General features: G+C 54.8%; 1 protein-coding gene across 5 annotated transcripts in view; it reads right to left on the reverse strand.

The window, feature by feature from the left end:
• The window catches only part of LOC100470191 (ATP-binding cassette sub-family G member 1), an 83,841-nt gene that overhangs the window by 40,103 nt on the left and 33,641 nt on the right, over nucleotides 1-10,097 (reverse strand). For 3 of the 5 annotated variants that reach the window (XM_034655314.1, XM_034655352.1, XM_034655324.1), the window contains one exon: nucleotides 3,357-3,600. In XM_034655314.1, the coding sequence (XP_034511205.1) occupies nucleotides 3,357-3,600 (244 nt within the window). Of the gene's footprint in view, nucleotides 1-3,356; nucleotides 3,601-9,933; nucleotides 10,092-10,097 lie in introns of those variants that run through there. The other 2 variants (XM_034655332.1, XM_034655343.1) reach the window with 1 other exon arrangement.

Below are 10,097 nucleotides of genomic sequence, written 5' to 3' on the forward strand. Positions count from 1 at the left end.
TGCGACAGTGCTCTGTGTCGAGTTGGGTCCCAGCGCCTGGTTCTGGGAGAAGCCGTGTGAGAAGGAGGCTGGTCTGGAACATACAGAGTGGTCTGGTGTCTTCGTGAGGGAAACAGAGCTGGAGCAGAAGTTGGACCGCGGGTCCCGCCTTGGCTCTGACCTTGCACGACCACTGCGGCTCTCTGGAGCCGGGCCCTCCAGGAACTCACGTCCCGGAAATGCCAGGGCATCCAGGCCCAGTGCCGTCACTGCCGGGAGCTCCACACGCAAAGCTGAATTTTAAACAATTAAACACCGCCGCAGGGGCACCTGGGGGCTCAGTGGGTTAAGTGTCTGGCTCTTGGTTTCAGCTCAGGTCACGATCTCAGGGTCGTGGGATTGAGCCCCACGTTGGGCTCCGTGCTCAGCACAGAGTCTGCTTGGAGTTTCTCTCTCTCCCTCTGTCCCTACCCCCCCCCGCTCTCTCTCTTTCTCTAAGAAAAATAAGCCTTAAAAAAAAAAGTCAGCAGAACCAATATGGTGAGAGAAGTAAGAGGAAGAGCCCCTGCCCTGAAGGTCAGCCACACGTGGCCTCAGACAGAGGTGCTGCCAGAAACACGACGGCCACAGTGAGAAACGGGGCGTGCAGAGTGGCTGGTTTGACTTCTCAGCTTAGCCGAATCCTGGCTGGGGGCTGAGGCAATCGCCAACAATCAGAGGAACAAAAGCAGGAAAGCGGGATCCCGTGCTGAGGGCAACGGAGCGGGACCCCAGGAAGGAGGGGGCTCACCTATGAGGACGTGGCGAACTGCGTGGGAAAGGCAGATTCACAGGGACCACCCCCGGGCAGCCCCGACGACCGGTTCCAGATTTCATGCCTGCTTCTGTGATTTGTCCTGGGGGGCTCTTAGTTGGGGAGATGTGGTCCCCAAGTCCGAGCCCACGGGATGTAGCGCTCAGGAGCCTGTTGGGGATGACGCAGTGAGCATGACCGGCGTCAGCAGCTACCTTCCCTCGTTCTGGAAGCTCTGGGTTTCCCTGGCCGCAGCCTGCAGCCTAACGGGGCAGCCAACCCGCCAAGCGGCAGCAGCGAGGCTCTGTGGGCACCCAGCCTCGAGGGGCAGCGCCGCGTCCCTGAGGCCCTGCACCAGGCAAGGCATGGGCACCCAGGCGGACTGCAGAGTTAAACCGGCCCTGCTGACGAGCTCAGGGTCACGGGCAAGCCCCTCCACCGCTCAGTTTCCTTTCTGTTCAGTGAGAAGCATTTCCCACCCTAAATTTATGGGGAGTGGAAAGCCATCTAAGTTCTGAATTGCAGAGTACCGAGAACAAAGAAAACGATGGGGCGCCCAGCGGGGGAAGGGCTGGGGGAGCAAAACGGAAACAGGTGCTGCTGAGGGGGGCAGGGAAGGAAGCCAGGCCCCACTGGTTCAGAAGCGAGCAACTGGGACACACCAGACCAATCTTGCCCATCTTCCCCTCTAGCCCTAACCATCTCTGACTCACCGGCAGGTCCCGTGGGGCCCACTTCCTGCTCCTCCCCTCCTGAGCCCACACAGGTTACTGTAGGTCAAGTGTCTGTCTGGAGGCCATGTGGGCAGGGCTCCCAAGGAGGCTGCTGGGAACAGGCCGTGGGGGCCCCTCCCTGACTAATGAAGAGGCCATCACCACGGGCTAACTTGGACAATGAGCGTGACCAGTTCTCACATGTAAAGAGTACGGGATTCACAGCCCCTTACCTAATGGGAAATGCCGTTCTCCACTTGCAAACCATGAACACTTGCTGTGTTGGATGTCAAACCGAGAGTCTGCCACCGTTTTCCAATGCTTGCATGTCTGCTCTGCAAGCCACCTTCACCATACGGGGCACCCATCAAGCCTCATGACCATTTCCGTGGCCACACGTACCAGGCATGCCGAAATCAACCTCTGCCACTCACAGGCCTGCCACGCTTTGTCTCTCTAGGCCAACCAAGCCAACACAACAAGGCCCTCCCGGTGGCTTGGCAAGTTTGTCCCTAAGTTTTTTCTTTCATGGTGAGAAGGAAAAGGCTGTAAGCCTGTGTTGAAATTTCAACGGGCTTGCATGCACGGGCCCAACCCTGAGCCTGCCACAGACCTTCTTTACAACGCTGGTTGGCAAACTCTGATAATGTAAGTATCAGATGGCAACGTACAGTCGGCCTTTGATAAGACTCAGGATGTGTTCCTACTTGTACAAACAGACATAAAGTCATCCAGCAACCAACATGGTGAGCAAGTCCTGGGAGCCGGTCCGTCAAGGGTCCAGCCCCGTGGTCACAAGGAGGCCAGAGCGTCCACGCCAACGATCTCAACAGCTTAGCTTCAAGGGGGTAGGAGAACAAAAGGAAGGTAATAGCGGGAAGAGACAGGAAAATGAAAACTGAAAAAGTCTTGGCGGGTCTTCCTCGAAGAGAAGGAAGGGCTGACTCTGGATTTCAGTGGAAAGTCCTAAAATACAACACGCCAGTGGACCCTGGGCCACTGTCCTTGTTCCAGATTCCTCCCAGATCTCCATGTCTTTGTAAATGACTCATGAGAAGCCACAGGCTGTTGTTCCTGGAGGATGTGGGACATGCCCTCTCCCGACCGGCCCTCCCCCCGGCCTGAAAGAGGGGTGCAGGGTGGGCACACGGAGCAGAGGGACACACGGAGTAAATTCCATGGGAAGAAATAGGTCAGGGTGGAAAAAGAAACACCAGCCCAGGGAAGCATTAACTCTACACACTTTGAAAATCTAGAGCTAACCCAGAACATTGAGGTTGCTGAGAAAACTCAAACTACCGTCGTCGGTCGCCAAATCCCGTGAACACGCAGCAAACTGCGGCGCGCTCAGAGCCTCCCAGTTCCGTCCTTTCCCTTGTCTGTTGTCATTTCTGTGGCCTATTTATAGCCCATCGGCACCACCCGTAACATAGATGACAAGTGGCCAGAGAGCCACTCTAGGGCACCGGCTACTTTGTACCCCTTCAAACTTGGGAGGCAGCACGTGCCTTCCTTTCCCCTCTGAAACAGTAAGAAATTGTGTCTCTTGCAAGACCAACATGAAGGGCACCCAGCAAAGGGGCCGAGCCCACGCCGGCAGCCAGTACACGCAGACGCTGGCCAGCCTTCGCGAGCGTCTCTGCCGTCAGGTCGGGATTGAAGAGCCACCATGAATCCAGAGTCCTCTAATCCAGCCTGTTTGCATCAGAGGCGAGGACAAGTCCGGCATGAAGCCATTAAAGAAACTGGCCAGAGCAGCAGCCGCAGCACCAGCGATGGGAGTGGCAAGGCTCCCCGCCTCCCGACTTCCAGACCCCGATTGTCCCAGACCACCTGTCGCCTCCCCCAGCGTGCATGGCAGCCCTCCCTACCTTTCTTCCTCCACCAGGGCCCTTCGGGGACCGAGTAGGAGAGGTCCTTGAATTCGATGTTCACGGCCGCCCTGCGTGGCAGGGACGAAAAGCGCTGGGCCTCCGTGAGCGTGTTGTCCACCTTCTTCAGATGTCCGTTCAGCAGGTCAGTCTCGGAGGGTTCCATGTTGCCAGAGACCACCTCATCCACCGACACGCACACGGACTTGGGCTCCGTCATGGCCGTGGAGTAACTGCTGGCATTCTGGAAGAAACGGGGAGGAAGCACCGAGAGAGGTTAGCGCTCCACGAAGGGAAGGGCCCCAGGGACCGGCCATGAAGCTCGGGGTCATCGGCTCTCCGCGGCCACACTTGTGACTGTACCGCCACGTGCTCACGCAGAGGGATTTGTCATCTCTAGCCATCGTGGCTGCTTCTATTAAAAAAAAATGCTTAAGATAGAATATTAAACTAATCTGTCGAAGTCTCACTGTGGAATCATCAGATCGCCTCACAAAACTATAATAAACGAATCGCTTGTCTCAAAGAGTCAGACACTGGCCACCATAAAATATTATCTCTTTACAGTAAGTACACTCATTCAAAGACCCAGGGGAGGTGCATGGGGTCCCTGAGAAATGTATAATTGAAAGAGTTTTACTTAAAATGAGCTCTTTTATCGTCTTCCTCTGAAGCTCATAAACATTTCCCAAGAGCCATGACTCCACTCGAACCGCGCTGTTTTGTGGGAGTCGGCTTCGTGTCTTCCCTGCAAATGTTCCAATTCACTTGCAACTCTGCCTCTCACTGTCTCTTCCTAATCGCACTGGAAACTTGGAAAGGTTGATTTTCTCTCTCTCTCTGTCATACACACGAGGAAGTGGAGATACAGACACTCCAAGGAGCTTGCTCCGAGCTCTACAATCGGGAGAGGGGCAGAACTGATCCCCGAATTGAGTCATCAGAAAAGGAGGTGTTCCTCCCACTGCAACAGCAGAGGACCTGATATTTTGTAGCGACGTTGGCTTTTTGAAGCTTCCATTGGGAGTAACTGAGCTGTTACAGATACGCCAAAGAACCAAAAGCATTTATGCAAAGAAAGGAAGACCCTTATCAATGGCTTGGCCGCGCGGAGCGGATCCACGTGCTTCTGGCACCTCCAACACATAGAAGAACCCTGGGCAGGCAAATATGCTGTGCTTTCCGCGGCCGTCCTCGATCCAAAGAGAACATTCCACAGTGCCAAAAGTGTGGGCCTTTGGCACCTCTCCTCCATACGGTTGCCTGATTGGGACAGCCCATCGATAACCCTCTTTGATGATTCAGGCCCTTCCGCCTGCCATAGGACTGCAGGCACTCTGCTCTTCCCCCATTACAGTGCCCTCTTTAGGGTCTGTGATGGTACCATGGAAGAGCTGGCATTATTTCCATCATGGTATTGAAAGGCTCAAAAATCTCAGAGGGCTGGGGCGCCTGGGTGGCTCAGTTTGTTAAACGTCGAACTCTTGATTTCAGCTCGGATTATGATCTCAGGGTCGTGGGATCAAGCCCGGCATCGGGCTCCCTGCTCAGCAGGGAGTCTGCTTGAGATTCTCTCTCTGTCCCTCTGCCTCCGCCCCTCTCCCCTCTCTAAAATAATAAATAAATACATCTTTTAAAAAAAAATCTTGGAGGGCTTGAAGCTTCCAAATATTGGAAGCACACATAGGGCAAGGGGAGGTGTGGGCACAAGGATTTCTGGTCCTCGGCGTGTTTGAAAATGTTGCTTTGCTGTTTAAGTCAATGACATACACACACAGCCCTCCCAGGCATCTCCTACCTCTGAAAAGCTTAACCAAATCAAAGCTTAGCTCACTGACTATAACATTCTGTGGATAAAAATTAAAGTGCAAAGTAAAACTGAGAAAATTAAGCTCGGTTTGCTGCTGGCACGGAGCATGTGAAACATTTCACACGCAAACATAAGTAGGTTCCTACGTTCCCGAGGCAGAGGCAGGCAAAGCTTGCATCTGGCTGGCCACGGGCTCCTCAGAGCCTCTCCACTCCGGGGGGAGCCGCAGGACGCGGCCTCTGCCATGGCTCTGCCCACTGCCTTCTGTGCTGGGGCCCCTTGAAGGAAGGACAGCGGGGCTCACCCTTGCTCAGCACGCTCTCGGCTTTGGCCGCATGAGCAACATCGCTGCAGCACCCACGGTGGGCTCCGAGCGCCACCCCTCTGCCCACCCATCCAACTTCATACCCGCTCCGAGTCCATCGGCGCACCGGGGGTTAGCGGAGAGAGCGATGGGGGAAGACAGGGAGCTCCAGGCCTGGTCCCTAAAGCCCATGCTCCCCCCACCTGCCACCTCCTTGGAAAAGCTAAATGTCTGCTTCCAAACTCGCACCCTGCGGGCAGACCTGGCTTCAGCTGCGGGGGGGTCAGCTGGGAGCCGGGAGCATAGAGCAGCCCCTCACCAGTGGTGGCCCCAGGAGCTCCAGGCTCGCATCCCAGCTGCCCATCCAAACTGCACCCCTCTCCCTGGCACCCACCACAGGACTACAGCAGATGCTCAACCCGTATTATGATGCGGGTCTAGACTCCAGGCCTATCTCTTCTCTCGCTCACTCACTCGCTCATTCAGAAATGAGAGCACCCAGCAAAGCCCTGGGGTTGGCAGTCAGCCAGGCAGACAGGCCTGTGGCCTCAGCAAGCTCCCCATTCAAGGTTGGGCCCCAGGCAAGAATGCAGGCAGTCACAATGCCCTGAGGCCAGAGCTAGAATGAGACCAGGTGGGGTGGGAGCAGGGTGCCTGCTAGGGAACAGCATGTGCAAAGGCTCAGCAGCAGGAGGGAGCGGAACATCTGGAGATCTGAGAGAAATTTAGAGGCTAGAGCTCAGATTTCAGGTGGTAGGGAAGAAGGGAGGGAGGGTCAGAGGAAACTGGAGACACACAGGGTCTGCCCATGAAGTGCTTGCAAACGCTGTGAAGGGTTTTGCACTTTATCTGGAAGTCTTGGGGGGCACCGGGATCTGAAATGGAGGTAACGGACCAGAAACCGTAATTAAAAACCATCTCCTGAAGCAAAGTGCAGATGGGAGGGTGACGGTGGCCTTAACCCGCTAGTGGCAGTGGGGATGGAGGCAAGTAGACGGGCCAGTAGGACAAAGCTGGGTGATTAAACTGATCTGGAAGAGAGAGAGGGAGGGAGGAGGCAGAGTCAAGCACTCATTATTTGAAGTGTTAAATAATGCTTCCATACTAGGTGACTGATCGTAAACAATTGTGACTGTTGATTCGGCAATTACCTGTACCCGGTAAACTCTAAGCTGCAGAGAGGATGCCTCTTACTATCCCCGCACCAAAGCGGGGATCGCCATCTCCCACTCCATTCAGAGTTGGGCTCTAAGACACTGAGGCTGCCTCCTGCCCGAGACCCACAGTTAATGAGTAGCCAAGCCAGGGTCCAGCTCTGTGTGGCTTCTGTTCTGCACCCTGTTGTCCCAGCCAGTGCCCTTAATAGCACTCGAACGTTGCTTAGGTTTCTAGAGGCAAGTTTTAGGTGACCCAGGGTCATCACAGCCCCTGCCCATTAGAGAAGAATCCACAAGAAACTGAGGAAACCAGACAATCCCGCCCCCACAAAAAAAAAAAAAAAACTGACGCCCAAGCAGTGCATACCATTATCCACCTTTCTTCCACGGGTGTCCAATGACCTTGCCCAATTAATAAAATCATGAGACCTTGGATGATGGGAGGCGGTGGCTGTCATTCTGAAATAGACCAGCTCTCTGGAAACACATCCTCAGATGAGCGCGGTCGGCAATGTAGGTTATAGCGAGCTTGTCCTTAGCCTCCTGAGCTCATTAAAAATGAAACAAATACATCTTCCCTCCCCATTTGTTCCCTTTCGTTGTATGTTTCCCAATCTTTTCCTTCCAAGCATTGTCTTTGACCTCCCCATCCACACACAATTTGTGCTGCATAATAAATGATAAATGATAGTAAGTCCATTCATGGGTGTTGAATGCCGAGGAGACCCTATTTGGAATTGTTGCTGCCTGCCGTTCCTGAGAACATTTTCTTGGGTGCTGATTTCAACTGGAATGCAAGCATACAGAGATGCCTGTGTAGCTGGGGAGGGTCTCTCAAAGTCCCCCAGGCGACTGTGAGGGGGGTTCACGCTATTTACCCAGGGACATGCAATGAGAGATAGAAACTTCTTCCCACAGCCCATGGGGAAGGGAGGAAAAGGAAGAGGAAGGCGCAGGCAGCAGGCATTGGCACACTCTTCTCTCTCAGTTCTCTCTCCCGTGTGTCACTGCTGGGCTTGGTGCCTACCTAGACCAGTGGACCCTTCAGTTGGAGGGCAGCTCCCTCCCAGGTACCCTGGCCACATAAAAGGAAAACACTAGCCAAGAATCCTCAAGGCCACTGCCCTGGGGAAAATAATCCAAATGTCACACCCTTAACTAAGCCGAAGGCTGGTACCACTTGTGTGGTCACTTAGACTGCTGACCTCATCATCATCACCAAGCCCCACTCCAGACAGCCCCAAATACCACCATCCTGTTGGGACCTCGTGCCTGTCCTTCCCAGCCCAGCTCAGGGCCAGGTGCTTCGCCCATCCTGCAAGTCAGGTTTTCTGGGCTCATACCTGGTGCAGTCAGTCCCAGGTTGGACCCTAGAGCAGGGGGTGAGGGAATAGCTCAGGATCCTGGGGCTCTCTCAACGGCTCTCTGTTTATGACTTGTGTACAATTTTTTAAACTAAAAAAAAAAGTACAAGATCTTCGAGAAGATTTGTCAAACAAAACAACGTTCCCTGAAAAAATGAGCCCAGCACTTAGTGTCTCCATGTGAGCACAGAACGCCGGAGCTCTGTGTCTGTATCAAACTATCACATAACATTAAAAAATCCTGACATAAAAACATCCACACCTTAAAACATCCCGATTCGTTATTTTTCCACACGTATAAGCCACTTTTGCAGCTTCGAAAGGACTTCAAGAGTTACCCGCCATCTGAAAGATCTGAAACATTCCTTACCTACAGCTAACGATAATAATCTCCTGAATTTTCCATTATCAACATAATTTAGGAAGCCCAGAAAGATGGATAAATGTAAAAGGAAGATTGGCCAAGCATTACCCAAACATTCATCCAGATAAAAGCAAATGTCAGGAGGAGGGGCTGCCTTTCCTGTTTCCATCCCCCCTCAAACGTGAGAAGCCAAGTAATGACGGTAGGGCATGCCCAGAGAGGGGACCCGGTCGGTGAGTCCCCCTGCCACGGGCCCCTGCTCCACCAACGTCCTAAACACGTCTGCGGGCCCCATTCTATCGGTTTACACAAAATCATTATATAATGAGCTGGCGCCGCTCGGTATGTGTTCTACAGTAACCTGTTTGGAGGCATAGGATGCAGTTGTGAGAGAGCGCATGCGCACACAGCCCCTAAGCTTTTTTTTTCCCCTGGGCTCAAGGCAAGAGGTAACTGTCGGTCAAATCCTGCTGAGCCCTGCTGACTTCAAATACAGGATGCTAAAAATGAAATAAGGCGAGGGGTGGGGGTGAAACCCCGGTGCGTGCTGTGCACTGTGGGCTTACAGCCTATGGGGAGTAATTAGCAGGATAGTAAATCCATACACAGATGATAGAGAGAGGGGTGGAAAGGGAGGGCGAGGTGGGTTGGAATACGGAATACTTTATATTTGTACTTTAGATGACCTGAAATCTAGTCTGTGAGTACCTAACTGCAATGTCAGTGTGCTAGGCATAAAAATAAAAAGCTGATGGTTAGTTTGTTGTTTGGGGGGGGGGCGGGTTTGGTTTTTTTTTTCTTTTCCCCCTAATGTGAGTTTATGGAGCTCTTATAAAGGAGCAAGAGGAGACTTTGCACCACCCCTGGGAATAGCACTTGATGTCAGTGTGTCTAGCACTGAATCTGCCGGCCCGGTGGTCCCTCCACGGAGCTGGCACCCTCGGGAACGGAAGATTCCGCGTCCCTGTCCCCACCCTGGTCTCTATCCAGGGTGCAGGAAAGGTGGCCTTCAGGTATCCAGGCTCGCCCCTGGGCTACCTCCCCGGAATCCGCCGCCCCCTCCCGAGCAGGTTCAGGAGAGGTTGTCCCCAGGGAGCGCCAGGGGCAGCGCAGGCTCTGGTTCTCGGGGAGCAGCTCTCTCTTTTGTTCCCCCAGACCTTGCCCGGCGCTCCGGAGGGTGGCGAGAGAAGTGCCAGCTCCCGGAGCCCGGGCCGCGCGCTGGCTGAGAGAGAGGACCTTCCCCCTTCCTTCAGGCCCAGGCTGCCACCCTCCCAAGTGCGCTCAGGAACCCAGGCCCCAGGCCCCTACCCGGAGGGGGCCGAGGTGGGGCCATCGGTGAACTTGTGGGGCTGCTGGCCACCTCCCGCACACTCCTGGCCCCTCCGCCTGCCCCGCGTCCCCGGAGGGTGCAAGGAGCATCCCGAGGGGCCAGGTGGACAGGGCGGGGGGCAATGGGATGCGGACTTCTTCCCAGGGACCCAGAGGCGGCTGTAAGGGTGAGGGTGCGGGTCTTTGTGCGTTTCTGGCTCTGCTGGAAAACAGAAGCAAGCCCCGGGGGCGAAGGATGCGCTCACTCACCATGGCGGTGCCGACCGAGAAAGCGGCCATCAGACAGGCCATGCCCCGGGGGCGGCGGGCACGGGCGGCGGGCGGCGGGCACGGGCGGCGGGCACGAGGCTGCGCTCGCTCCAGGCTAGGCTGCTGCGCCCCGCGCCGGCTCCAGCTCGGGCTGCCGCTGAGGC

The sequence above is a fragment of the Ailuropoda melanoleuca genome, chromosome 1, assembly GCF_002007445.2.
Source record: "Ailuropoda melanoleuca isolate Jingjing chromosome 1, ASM200744v2, whole genome shotgun sequence".
Lineage (NCBI taxonomy): Eukaryota > Metazoa > Chordata > Mammalia > Carnivora > Ursidae > Ailuropoda > Ailuropoda melanoleuca.